The sequence below is a fragment of the Ananas comosus genome, linkage group 7 (genome assembly GCF_001540865.1).
Source record: "Ananas comosus cultivar F153 linkage group 7, ASM154086v1, whole genome shotgun sequence".
Taxonomy (NCBI): Eukaryota; Viridiplantae; Streptophyta; class Magnoliopsida; order Poales; family Bromeliaceae; genus Ananas; species Ananas comosus.
In genome coordinates this window covers 2,800,396-2,814,826 of record NC_033627.1, presented here as the reverse complement: position 1 = coordinate 2,814,826, position 14,431 = coordinate 2,800,396, and the positions used below count along the sequence as shown (strand labels likewise).

At 40.8% G+C, this 14,431-nt stretch overlaps 3 protein-coding genes across 3 annotated transcripts; 2 read left to right on the top strand and 1 right to left on the bottom strand.

Annotated features, from left to right (window-relative positions):
* LOC109712902 lies at positions 1,641 to 4,804 on the top strand. The gene is made up of 6 exons (XM_020236707.1): positions 1,641 to 1,770; positions 1,874 to 1,955; positions 2,484 to 2,591; positions 2,716 to 2,814; positions 3,261 to 3,386; positions 4,478 to 4,804. Exons 1-6 carry the CDS (start codon positions 1,681 to 1,683, stop codon positions 4,615 to 4,617), a joined length of 645 nt encoding a protein of 214 aa, XP_020092296.1. The 5' UTR covers positions 1,641 to 1,680; the 3' UTR covers positions 4,618 to 4,804.
* Positions 5,533 to 10,819, top strand: LOC109712899 (ARF guanine-nucleotide exchange factor GNOM-like). Its single transcript, XM_020236704.1, has 2 exons — positions 5,533 to 6,465; positions 6,727 to 10,819. Exons 1-2 carry the CDS (start codon positions 5,917 to 5,919, stop codon positions 10,285 to 10,287), a joined length of 4,110 nt encoding a protein of 1,369 aa, XP_020092293.1. The 5' UTR covers positions 5,533 to 5,916; the 3' UTR covers positions 10,288 to 10,819.
* Positions 11,126 to 13,704, bottom strand: LOC109712396 (pre-rRNA-processing protein TSR2 homolog). Its single transcript, XM_020235945.1, has 4 exons — positions 13,385 to 13,704; positions 13,200 to 13,291; positions 12,634 to 12,747; positions 11,126 to 11,483 (listed from the first exon to the last, which is right to left on the bottom strand). The coding sequence occupies exons 1-4, from the start codon at positions 13,605 to 13,607 to the stop codon at positions 11,307 to 11,309; spliced, it is 606 nt and encodes a 201-aa protein (XP_020091534.1). The 5' UTR covers positions 13,608 to 13,704; the 3' UTR covers positions 11,126 to 11,306.

Here is a 14,431-nt window from a genome sequence, read left to right as displayed (position 1 = left end):
AAATTTCAAATTAAAAAATTATTTTTAAGAGTTGTTTGGCATGAATTATATCTGAAACAAAAGGCTTTACACATATATAGGTCCGAATGCTTCGCACGCAAGCATCAATACCGTGTTAAACAATAGTTGAATTCGGACTGCAATAGATAACATTAATGCAACAGCGCCCTCCTACGAATGCAAATGAATTCATGTTGGTAGAGTTTTCGTCCTGAATAAAATAATAACTGAGAATTAAGAATAAGAATAAAATTAATTCGTTTCAAATCTGTCCTGATTTTTCGGATCCGTCTCGTTTGCATTCTTATCCTCAGCCAATAAGAACGCACATATCGTAACCATATTAATTGACTTGCTTAACCTTTCTTCCATCAATCCATGTGACCATGTGGGCTCAATTCAATTGGTTTGGCCCCTTTGCTCTTCCTAGGGACCCATCCTCCACCTTAATGCAAAGTTTAGAAAACGTTTGATTTATATTCTGTTGTATCTAAATGATGAGTATGAAATAAAATAACTGTTATAAAGAAAATTTTCTTTCTAAATAGGATCAGAAATGTTCATGGCTTGTTCGATGGCATGTTTGAGAAGAAGACGTCGTTTGGCGTAAACTAAAGTTTACCTAAAAGTTCAATACAACATGTTTGTTGTAACTAAAATTTATCTAAAAATGCTCTTTATATGGAATTTTGTTGCTACGATTTGGACTCAACTTGAACTGAACATATACTTAGGATTAGTTTAGTAATGTAGCGTCAAAAGACACCTATTTTATACTTTGAAAAGTTTCAAAATTTTAAGATATTTTTAAATTTGTATTTGCTAATGCTATAAAATTGCAATAGCAACCACCGTCCGGTAGTAGTTGCGCCGCAATTTTATATTAAGGGACAATTGCTTATATACCCTTGAAAATTTTTCGACTTTTTAATTTATCCTTCTTAGAAAATTAATATTGAGAATATCTTTTTTATATTCCAACCTATTTTAAATATAACTCTAAAGTTAAATTCCGTTAATAAACTATTAGTAATAGCTGTTATCTCTATGAAATTACTATTTTGCCTTTTCAAATATACCCTTCCACCATCACCGACTTTTCCTATTTGTCCTTAAGTTAGGGGTATGAAAAATATTTTAATTTTTGATCTTTTTAAATATACCCTTTTAGCATCACCAATATTTTTTATTTACTCTTAAGGGCAAAAAAGATATTTTGATTTTTTTAAAATTTTAGTAGATATTTAACTCACGTTTAATCCAAATTAACTCAACGGGTGGTAGCTGTAGGGGTATTTTGAAATAACGGAGTAACATATGAGGGATATATTAAAAAAAAATAGAGATAAATGAGATATTTCTAAAATTTTGAGGGGTATATAGATAATTATCCCTTGCATTAAAAAAGGAACGAAAAAAAAAAAAAAAAAGTGATTTTAGCGGCCACACCCCAAAACTAGGCTGATTCGGATCCTGCATGAATTGGGCCCAAAAACGGCCCATTGTAATATGCTCGTCATTAACGGGCACGAAAGAAAGCCCATATCGAACATAAATAACTAAATCCTTAATGGGCTATATTAGGGCCCATATAAAAGGCCCAAGGCATATTAAGCCCCTCTTAATACTCGGAAATTTTATTGTTCCCATGTCCATGGCCCGTTCTCTTTCGTAGTCCAAATGAGGCGACTCCCACTCACCGCGCTCCGCTCTCTCGCGCGACGCGTCTCCTCCGACCCCGTCGTCGTCCTCCACCGCGATCGCAGGATCGTAAGCTTCGTGTCCTCCGTAATTAGGGTTTTGAGATCGTTTTGGGAGCTTCGAAACCCTAGGTTCGGACTTCTTAGTTGCTGCCTTTTGTGGTTTGACGCAGGTGTCGGGTGGGAGATGTGATGTGAGGAATGGTTTCTTGCGGCAGTTCTCGTCGATCAATGAGAGAGGGAGGAACTCGCTTGGTATCTCCTTTTGTTTAGATTGGTGCTTTATTGGTTTGATGAGTTATTTTGATTTTGGATCGTGCACTTGATGTGTTTGATGTATTGCCGATGTGGTTAGGAAGTATTAGAAACCTTTTTTTGCGGATTTTTTTACTTAAATTATTTTCAGCAATTTAATTATGGATTCTGTTAAATCTAATATAGATTCCGTTAAATTCGATGGTTTTGCTCATTATTTAACCGATGGGAATGCGGTTTCAGATCAATTCGACAGCTCAAAATAACTCATACGAATACAAGTAAAAGTTGAAGGGGAACCAATCCAAAAAAATGTATGAAGTTAGCAGGATCCACTTAAAAATGAACCATAGTTAAGGGTGTTTACATGCATTTTACCTAGATCAGTAGTAGTTAAATCTTGGTACGGTGAATAATAGTTGCTAAACATTGCTTCATCGAGTTGTTCTAGTGATTATAATTTTAGTTTGTTCCTAATATTTGAGGTCATTTCAATGTTATGACATTCCTTGGTCAAATACGGTACAGATGATATCTCATTAGAGGAAGAAGCTGAGAAGAAGGCAGGATGGTTGTTGAAGCTTATATTCGTAGGAACTGCAGGACTTGTTGGTTACGAGTTCTTTCCTTACATGGGTATGACATGAAAAAATATATGTACGATTCGTGTGTTTTGAGAAAATTGATCTCAAAAAATGACCAAGGGGACATCTTGTTCTTGTAATTCTGAATATATTTAAGTGTCCTTACAAGTTTTCAGGGGAAAATCTACTACAGCAGTCCATCTCGCTTTTACATGTCAAGGATCCTTTGTTTAAGAGGATGGGAGCATCGAGATTAGCCCGTTTTGCAGTCGATGGTATATTACTCAATCTTTATCTATCTTTATTGTCCTCCTCCATGGTTGCATGCTAGGGGAAGCACGTTCATTGTTTTTCTCTCTTGTTAGTAACACAGGTTAAGATTTCTTCTTCACCATCTCTCTAGAATTGTGAAATTAATGCCATCATGGAGGAAACGTGATTGCTTGTTCTGAGCTTTGTCTTTCCGTGAACATATCTTCTTTCTCTTTTTCCAACTTTTTTTTTGATTGCTTCAGTAGTAGTTTTTATTTCTGTACCTTTCATTCCTACAGTTGCAAAGAAATATATGTAGATTGTTGTTCTTCTCTTGTTGCCAATTATAAAAAGACGGCTTTCGATTTATGTTTTCATTAGTACTGAGCGTTCTGGTCACTTTGATTTAAGTTTGAAGTTGCGATCTGAAGGTTTCTGATGAAAATTTTGCTACATTTCGTGCATATAGATGAAAGGAGGATGAAAGTGGTAGAGATGGGTGGAGCTCAAGAGCTTCTGAATATGCTGGAGGGTGCAAAAGATGATAAAACACGTAAACAAGCTTTAAAGGCTCTCATTGCTCTTTCTCATTCTGGTGAGTCGTGAGTCCTTTAAGTTCTTATGCATTTATATCCATTTCCTTATTTGATATCAGTATAATATGAAAAGTTTAATAATCCTGAACTGATTAAAGTCTGAACATTCTTTTGTGCTTGTCCTGAAACTAATGTATTACTTGTTCTTTTATTCTTGTCCGTTGCAAAATTTACTAAAGGATTATTCTGCTTGACTTTGAGTTGTGAGTTGAGTCTCTTTTGATACTCATTATTATATGATCCATAATCATTTCATTTAATAGGACACCATCGTAAATAGTGGTATGTAAGGATAGTGGTTTATCTTGCTAGCAGTTTCATTAGCATGCTTTTCGACAACTTCTTAGATGCCTGTAAATTGAAAATCATTAGTTTTGAAGACCTCTATGCTTGAATTTTGGGTACATTGCATGGATAGCGTGATGTGCATCAGTTGTTGCCAATTGTTTCTCACACTTTCTTTCTGGTGACATGGCAATGGTTAACATGCCACTGCACATTCTGTTAGCTTCGTTGGACGTGCATCAGTTGTAGCCAATTGTTTCTTACTTTATCTTTCTGGTGACATGGCAGTGGTTAACATGCCACTGCGCACTCTGTTAGCTTCGTTGGACGGGGCCTAAATGCAGGCTTGAATGCGATACTTGCAGAAATTTGAAACCCTCCAATAGGACAAATTGGGATGCTTACTCTTAGTTTCAATCATAAATACCTATCATGTGAACTGAGCAGGATGGCAATGATTTTATATATATATTAAATACTCTTAAGTGGCATTATGACTTGTTTCAGCAAATATTAGAATTTTTTATTTGGTACTGTTGAGTTTTCAAGACACTTGGATGCTTATGATTTATAGTAAATGAATCACCCTGCTTTAAAATTTTCTCATGATGTTAGTAAGACTTAATTGTGATCTTCTTTCAGTGAAAACTGCATGGGATATACATGGAATAACATCTGAATAGGATCTTAAAAAACTGACGTATTGCTGAACTTTTATACTGTTTCTTATTTTGCCGTTATCAATCTAAGAAATAAAGAGAAATATATATGAACGTGCACTTATTTATTCCTCGAAAATTTTCAGATGAGGCTGCTGAATTTTTGCACCAGGCAGGTGCGACTGCAATTGTTAGTTCTATTTCAAACTCTTCGGAGTACGCTGAGGTCGAAGAGTACAGGTCTAGCCTGCTCCAGAGGTTTAAAGAACTGACACATGAAGTATAGAACTTTTTCCTGGTTGGCATTAAAACGACCTGCTTGACGATCCAATTTGTGTTTACCTTAAGTCACTGCGATCTTTACATTTTCCTCTGTATTTTGGAAAGCTTTCCATGTGGCGCAACTGAGTTCGGAAACAGGAACACATAAGGTTGTAATGATAACAAGATATTATGGGACCTTCATGAAGAAAGATATTGCAAAAATTAAGGTTTGGGGATTGAACTCTTTTGACTGAATAATCAGGGATGGTTTTGTAGTTCATTGAGAACGTGGTGACCGCCCACACAATTCAAACTCATGAAGACATGTTTTAAATGCTATTTTTCAATCAAGCTTTCTTCGACAAATTAACGCTTTTGGGTGCAGTAGTAGGAAAGATCATCAAAAAGTTGCTATAACATTTTGTAGAAACAGTTCGATCAATTTTCCATGGTTTTTTTGTGGCTACTTGGTTGTTTTCATACTAAATGTGATTCCAATGCTCTCCTGCGTGAGAGCTTCAGCTTCTCCTTTTCGTTCTCATATTTCAACTTTGTGGGGATGCCTCATAAAAGTCGTTTTGTTGTCAAAGAAGAAAATTTTGACCATGCAGATCTGCAGTCCCGGGTATAGAATTTTTGAAAGTAGTTAAATTGTTTTCCGAAAAGCTGTTCAAGTGGTTCAGATTCTATCGAAACAATCGAAGGTTCAAACTCACTCTTACACGAGCATTAAAAGTAATAATAATAATAAGGTTTATGTTCCAACATTTATTAAGTATTAGATCTAGCTTCGGAAGCCTAGGGACAATTTAAAAAGGATTAAGAAGAAAGGAAAATCAAAACCCCAACACCCGTAACTAAACCCTGTCCCAGAGACGACCATGACTCGTAGACTACAAAGCTTAACTTACAGGACCACCACGACTCTTCCTTTTTTAAAAAAGAATAACAAAAATATAGGGCGGAGAAAAGTAAAGCGAAAAGAAGCAAAGCGCTTGTCCGAGTCCCGAAACACAGAAGACGCGGGGGGGTGATGAAGCAGAGGCCGATCCAACCCCCGCGTCGTCGTCTTCTTCGTCGTCTTCTTCCTCCTCCTCCTCAGATCTCTAATGGCGTCTCCTCCCCTCCTACAATGGCTCTCCCCCTCTCTCTCCCTCCCCACCTCCTCCTATAATCTCTCCCCGTAACCACATTTCACAGCCCCAACCCCCAGATCCCACCCCCTCTCCCCCCTAAATTCCCCCACAAAGAAGCTTCTTTGATCGAAACTCTAAACCCCTTCCTCGAAATCGCCTTCCATAACCCTCTGGAACTCACCGCCATGGGTCGCCCCAGGCTCCAGAACCCCAGCATAAATCCTATCGAGGAGGAACCCTCCGACTCCCCCGACACCCCGGCGGCGGAGGCGGCGGCGGCGCCTCCCCCGGAGCTCTCCGCCCTCGCCTGCCTCCGCCCCTTCCTCGACGTCGTGTGCTCCGACGAGGCCCTCGCCCCCATCAAGAGCGTCGCCCTCTCCGCCGTCCACAAGATCCTCACCCTCGACGCCGCCGCCGCCGCCTTCGCCGGCTCCCCGGCCGCCATTCACGGCGTCGTCGAGGCCGTCGCCAGCTGCCGCCTCGACGAGGCCGTGCTCATGCGCAAGCTGCACGTCCTGCTCGCCTGCATGCGCGCCCGCCCCGCCCTCAGCGACCGGCACGTCTGCACCATCGTCAACACGTGCTACGGCATCGCCGACCAGGTGCGCGCCAGGGAGGGCCTCCTCAAGGAGCTCTCCCGCCACACCTTACTCGACCTCGTCCGCTGCATCTTCGGCCGCCTGCCCGATGCCGCCCGTAACATCCCCGGACCGCCCCCCGCCGTGAAACCGCAGGTACTAATTATGGCCTATTCCCACATTCCATGATTTTTTCCATTGAAGTGTTATTTCAATACAGTTGCGCAAATAAGCTCTAACCGTTTTTCATTGTATAACCGTATGAAGGAAACGGTTTAGTTCTAACATTGAAGTTGAAGTTGCCATTTCGAAACACACTGATTGTTTAGCTTAAGTTAGTATGTTTTTCTACCTTTTGAGCGGTATAGGTACTATGCACAATATGACTCATTTTAAGTTCAACTTTAACTAATGCAGATGGGTGGCATCAACAAGGATCAGTATTTTGCAAATAAACAAGCAGAGAATGGAAATGGAACGGATGATAATGCTGGCAATGTAGAAGCTTCGAATGGTGGTGGGACCACGGTGCAGCAGTCTTACGGGATCCCTTGCGCGGTGGAGGTATTCCAGTTCCTCTGTTCTCGCTTAAACGTTAGCTCCGAGATAGCACCTCTTGATGAGGAGACATTAGTATTCGGTCTTACTATGATCAATTCAGCTATTGAACTTGGTGGCCCTTCGTTTAGAAAGCACCCGAAGCTGTTGGCCTTGATACAGGACGAGCTGTTTAAAAACCTGATGTCCTTTGCCCTTTTGCCGAGCCCGCCGATTCTCTCCATGGTGTGCAGCATTGTTCTGAATCTTTACCACCACCTCCGAACCGAACTGAAATTACAGCTAGAAGCCTTCTTCTCGTGCGTGATTTTAAAGCTGTCGCAACCTCGATTTGGGGCCACTTATAATCAGCAAGAGGCCGCCATGGAGGCTCTCGTCGACTTCTGCAGGCAGAAGACATTCATGGCCGAGATGTATGCAAACTTGGATTGCGACATTACATGCAGCAACGTGTTTGAAGAGCTCGCCAACCTTCTTTCTAAGAGCGCATTTCCCGTAAACTGCCCTTTGTCTCCGATGCACATACTTGCTTTGGATGGTTTGATTGCAGTAATTCAAGGAATGGCTGATAGAATAGGCAACGCCCCCTCAAAGTTGGAGCAATCATCGGTGGAGCTCGAGGAATATACTCCCTTTTGGACTGTTAAGTGCGAGAATTACTCCGATCCAGATTATTGGGTTAAGTTTGTTCGCCAGAGGAAGTACATAAAGAGGAGGCTGATGATTGGTGCCGACCACTTTAATAGGGATCCAAAGAAAGGTTTGGAGTTTCTGCAAGGGACCCATCTCCTGCCCGAGAAGCTCGACCCTCAGAGTGTGGCATGCTTTTTCCGGTACACTGCCGGTTTGGACAAAAACCTTGTTGGCGATTTCTTGGGGAACCATGACGAATTTTGTGTTCAGGTCCTTCATGAATTTGCCCGGACCTTTGATTTTGAGGGCATGAATCTCGATACCGCTCTAAGGCTATTTTTGGAAACATTCCGTTTGCCAGGGGAGTCACAGAAGATACAGAGGGTTCTTGAAGCTTTCTCGGAAAGATACTACGAGCAGTCCCCACATATTCTTGCAAACAAGGATGCGGCTTTACTGTTGTCTTACTCGCTGATAATGCTGAACACCGATCAGCACAATGTGCAGGTGAAGAAGAAGATGACGGAAGAGGACTTCATCAGAAACAACCGCCTCATTAATGGAGGCAGCGACCTCCCTAGGGAGTTTTTGTCGGAGCTTTACCACTCAATCTGCAAAAACGAAATTAGGACAATCCCTGAACAAGGGTTTGGCTTTTTCGAGATGTCTTACAGTCGATGGGTAGATCTAATGCGGAAATCCAAGTCAACATCGCCATACATTGTCTGTGATTCACGGCCGTTCCTTGATCACGATATGTTCGCTATAATGTCGGGCCCCACAATTGCGGCCATTGCAGTGGTGTTTGATTATGCCGAACATGAGGAAGTGCTGCTAACTTGCGTTGACGGCTTCTTGGCTGTGGCAAAGATCTCGGCTTTCCATCATTTAGAAGATGTTTTGGATGATTTGGTTGTTTCTCTATGCAAATTCACAACACTATCAAACTCATCTTTGGTTGAGGAACCTGTTACTGCTTTTGGGGATGATATGAAGGCTAGGCTAGCGACCGAAACGGTATTTAACATAGCTAACCGTTACGGTGATTACATACGAACAGGGTGGAGGAATATATTGGAATGCATCTTGAGGCTGCACAAGCTAGGGCTTCTTCCTGCCCGCGTGGCAAGTGATGCGGCTGATGATTTGGAACTTGCTTCAGAGGCTGTCCAAGGAAAGTCGGCTCCTGCCTCTCTTTCCACTTCTCACCTACCAATAATAGGAACCCCTCGTAGGTCCTCCGGACTCATGGGGAGGTTCAGCCAGCTATTATCACTCGACACAGAAGAACCCAGATCACAACCCACCGAACAACAGCTTGCAGCACACCAAAGAACTCTTCAGACAATCCAAAAGTGTCGCATAGATAGCATATTCACGGAGAGCAAGTTTTTGCAGGCAGATTCTTTATTGCAGCTTGCTAGGGCGCTAATTTGGGCGGCCGGTCGGCCCCAAAAAGTGACAAGCTCACCTGACGATGAAGACACTGCAGTTTTTTGCTTGGAGTTGCTTATTGCTATCACTCTGAATAACAGAGATAGAATCGCGCTTCTCTGGCAGGGTGTTTACGAGCACATTGCCAATATAGTTCAGTCCACTGTGATGCCTTGCGCTCTTGTGGAAAAAGCAGTTTTTGGGCTTCTCCGCATTTGCCAGAGGCTGCTGCCCTACAAGGAGAATCTTGCTGATGAACTACTAAGATCACTTCAATTGGTCTTGAAGCTCGATGCGCGTGTAGCCGATGCTTACTGTGAGAATATTACACAAGAGGTCTCGCGATTGGTGAAGGCAAACGCCACTCTTATAAAATCTCATATGGGCTGGAGGACGATTATGTCCTTACTTTCTATCACAGCTCGCCATCCCGAAGCCTCTGAAGTAGGATTTGAAGCTCTGGTGTTTATTATGTCTGAGGGGGCTCATCTTTCACCAGCAAACTATGTTCTTTGTATAGAAGCATCGCGGCAATTTGCAGAGTCACGGGTTGGTTTAACTGATCGATCGATTCGTGCGCTGGACTTAATGGCAGACTCGGTGAACAGTCTCGCTCGTTGGTCTAGAGAGAACAAGGAAGCAGGCGAGGAAGCCGAGAAAGTGTTAGAAGGAATTAGGGAGATGTGGCTTAGGTTGATTCAAGCAGTGAGAAAGCTGTGCTTGGATCAGAGAGAGGACGTGAGAAACCAAGCCTTGTCTTCACTACAAAGATGCCTAACAAATACAGAAGGGATATGCCTCTTGCCAACTTCTTGGTTGCAGGCTTTTGACCTCGTCATATTCGGAATGCTCGATGATTTACTAGAGATTGCACAGAACCACTCGCAGAAGGACTATCGGAACATGGAGGGGTCCCTCTTGGTTGCGATGAGGCTTCTTGCAAAAGTCCACCTGCAGCTTCTTCCACAGCTCTTTGGGTTAAGCAGCTTTTGCAAACTGTGGCTTGGGGTGCTCAGCAGGATGGAGAAGTACATGAAGGTTAAGGTCAGAGGTAAGAGGAGCGAGAAGCTACAAGAACTGATCCCTGAGCTCCTTAAAGGCACTTTACAGGTCATGAAAGCGAGAGGGATTCTTGCAAAGAGGAGCACCATTGGCGGAGACAGTTTGTGGGAGCTCACGTGGCTTCATGTGAACAACATATCGACGTCCTTGCAGTCCGAAGTGTTTCCGGGTCAGGAATCGGAGCAGGAGCTACATGCTAGTAAGCAAACAGACTCAGGCAGTCCTACACAGCCAGATAACACCAGCTCGGGCGCATCAGCCGAGGTATCAGGAGATCAGAATGGAGGTTGACTTGTTTGTTTTATGGGTGGATTCGCTGTTATGTTTTGAAGATTTTCCAATGAAGTAAAAGTGGGATTTTCCGGAGCACAAAAAAGTGTTAGATCGGTGTACTATCCTGCAGTTATGGAGCTTCGGCGGAGCACAGCACCACTAACAACGAAGAACCTGACCATTGTCTAATCGGCGCAGCCAGTTTGTCCTTTCGGTCTATTTTTTGGTGCTTAGACTTTTCATGCACGAACAGTCGTAATCATCATCCTTGTAAGTTTTATTCTTATGCTTGATTTAATGAAATATTATTGTGAGGCTGTTCTACCTTGTAAAATTCACTGGTGCTTCCAACCTTTTGGCTTTTGTCTTTCAAATAGAAGATTTAGATCTACTGCCCTCCTTTTCTTGTAATATTTTGGTTCTATAGAGGCAATGATGATGGTAGAACATTGCATCTGTCATTATTATTTACTTTGGCTAGTGTTTTGCTTTCTTTTTTCTGTATGTTATATAATTTCTTGATATGTTGAGTATATCATAGTTTTAATTCTGATTGGGTTTATCACTTTATCTATTAGTTTGCCAGAATTTATGATATATAACAATTCTGCGGTTGTGCTTAGGCGATGTCTCTTCTCTTTCTCTTTTATATGGTTGTCGCAGCAGCTATGTAGCATGTATGAATTTTTATTTGATAGGGTTTTTAGTCTTCTCTTCTCTTTTCTTCCTTTTGTTCTCTGTTTGGGCAGTTCCCCTATAATTATATTTTAGGCTTTTAGTAGATATCACTGTAACATTACGAGGGCAAGGCCTGAGGCAGCAAATATTTGCTCACAGAATCAATAAAATCCGAGAGTTGCAGCAAGAAAATGGGCAAAAAAATATATAAAATTTAACATCAAAATTTTCAGCACATGTATCTCAACCTGCCATGAACTGAAACAATTACACATTCACCCACGAAATGATTTGGAGTCATACATATCTCTATCGTCTTCTTAGGCCACCATTTATGTTATCTTAGGCCACCATTTATGTTATCCAGACCTTTTACCCCTATTGCGCCGTTGGGCAACAACAGACCATCCATCTTCATCGGGGATCGGTTTAGACGGCTTCGGCTCATTGACAACCATTTCCTTCGGCTTGGTCTCATCTACCATCATCTTTGACACTTCCTCATCTGAGCTTTCATCTTCGTTGTCGTCGATCACCTACATCGTCACAAAACATAAGATAGACTCTTGAGTACCGGGTCAGTTTTACCAGGTCAATTCATGTTACAAGTCACTGAAAATAAAGCTACAGTACTAATCCGGGTGCATGGTTATGGAATTAAGACAAAGATGTGACAGTTGAGAGTTAAACGAGGCTATCAAACGGCATAGCACAAGATTAAAACAATCAGTCTATACAAAGACGATGCTACGCAAACTTTAAAAACATAAGAAATACCAAGGACTCGCAATGGACATATTGCTCATCGCAATTGCTCGAGTCCAATGCGAAGAAACCTCTTAGACCAAATACGCCCTATATATAAAAGGTTGTCCCTACCACCCCACTATATGTTTGCATCTTTCGTCAATAGGTCTCCAATAGCAGTAGTCACCAAGTAAATGCAGGCCAAAATTTTTATCCCTCGCGTAGCATACGAGGGGTTCAGTGCGCAGTGAATAGTAGCAAGAAGCCACATTATTTTTCATACTTTGGCAGTTACAAAATTCCCGAATTTGCATCTCCCCGTGTTACTGACATTAGTACAAGTAATATAAGCCTAACATCTTATCAATATTCTCATCTCCATTCATCTTAAAACCATCGTGGCATTTCCAAAATATTTGAGAAGCTAGTCAAAAACAGTTTAGGCAAGCCACAGAAAATGCACTTTGCAAGTATTAGTAACAGGTATCATTGATCCTAAAAAGTTGAATTATATATATACCAACAAAGAAAATTTTATAACTATCAGTGACCCAAGTCTAACAGAAAGCACAAATCTACTACAACAAACAAAAGGCATGCAACTTTGGCATTACTGGTTTCAAAAGCTAATGTAGGAATATAATCCAAGTGAGAGAGCAAATTTTTTTTTCTGTTCGACAATATAAAATTGAAACATCAGTTTGAATGAAGTGTTCACGAATGTTCTCAAAATATGCCATTCCTAAGAGTACAAGTCACTTCAAAAGACTCGAAAACTAATGCTATCCCAATAATACGCATGTAGAGACAGGTTAACATATCAGCACTTCTTAACAACATTTAAACCTAATGTTCTCAGATCTAGAGACAAATCAAGGCACCACAAATTTTCAAGAGGAAGAAAGAAGCAGCAGCAGCATTGTGAAGTCGGTTAATTACCCGTCTACTCCGGGAAACGGCATTTACTTGAGTTCCTGTCCTTCTTAGCTTTTCAATGGATTCATAGTTTCCTTTAAGAGAGTCTTCATGCATAACCATCAATTGCTCTGCTACCTGCTTAAAGGAATAGTACATTTTTTACGCAAATTTATGGATTTAAGTATTTCCTAGTCGGTGACTACTCAGTATTATCAGTTACACAAAGGGCGAAAAGGAGAAAAAAAAAAATTATGCACATTACTTACATGGCACAGTAAGATGATTCAGATTGCATCGAAAAGATTCATTCAACAACAATTAGCAATCAATTGAAACAGGAAAGGATACAACTAAGCCTTTGATTTGAATTTTGGGAGAAGTAGCCACCAACATTATAAGAGAACCACATAACAACACATGCATATACAGAAACAATGAAAAATTCAATACACCTGAAAATTACTCTACAAGATGTGATCTACAAGTACAACATTTGTTTTTTAAGGCATTTTTAGCGACAATTTATCCATCCTATTCATTTTATCAGAATTAAAGCGAAAATCAGCATTATAAGAGAAGCAAATCACCTCCTCAACACTCCCATCCTCGATCTCGGAATTAAACGAAAGCACCATGCTCTCGTCTATCAAATTCTCCAGATCATCGATATAGAGTGGATCTGAAACCGCAATTGCTAATTAAAAGTGGAAGAGGATGATGGGCAAAAAGGGCATCTTTTTGAAGGATTTGAGTGACAAATTGAAACCCTAACCTTTGGATTGGAGGAACCAGGAGAGAATCGACGCGGCGAGGTCGTCGGCTTTGGCACAGGAGTCTCTTCCGCCCCACTCGTTCTCGATCGCCACTTGGAGAGCCGTCCATCGAGAGAGGACGAGGGAGATCCCCTCTCTAAGCAATGAGAGGGGCTCCGGATGCGCCATGGGAGAAGGATCTCCTCCTCCTCCCTCTCGGGCTCCTCCATTGGAGTAGTCCATGGCCTCCAATCTCTCTCTCTCTCTCTCTCTCTCTCTCTCGCGCGCGCGCGCGTTGGAGTGAGAGTTACGGTGGAGGAAGAGAATCCTAGGGTTTCAGTATTTTTTTTTCTTTTTTTTGGGGGTGTTTTAAATACTCTACTGTAGTTTCGCACTTTCTTATTTAGTACCATATGGTTTCAAGTATATCAAGTTAGTACCCTATAGTTTCGTATTTTCTCACTTTAGTACCATGTGGTTTCAAATGTATCAAGTTAGTATCCTGTGGTTTCGCACTTTCTCACTTTAGTACCCTATGGTTTAATATTTCGTTAAATTATATACCCCGAAATGGATAATAAAAAGAGAAAATTGAAACCATAGGTACTAACTTGATATAAAAATTAAACTACATAGTACTAACTTGATACACTGGAAACCACAGGATACTAAAGTGAGAAAGTACAAAATTATATAGTACTAATTTGATATACTTTAAACTACAGAATATTAAAGTGAAAAAGTGCGAAACTACAGGAGACTCGTGAACCACTTTTTGCTGACCTTGTTTCATATAGAATATAGAATATACTGCAGTCAAAAAGGGTGTTTGGCCTTGCTTCTCAAAATTGATTTTGAGCCCGCTCAGGATAGCGTTTGACGACAAGTGTTGAAAATTTTAATTTTATTTTTTAGAATTAGAAAATTAATTTTGAAACCTCAGAATTGAAGCAGAAAAAGTTATTTATTGAAATCTGAATCTGATTTTAGACTCAAACTTTAAATTTTATTTTAATTTTATATTTAAAATTTAAATTAAAATTTAATTCTAATTTTTAAATGTTAAA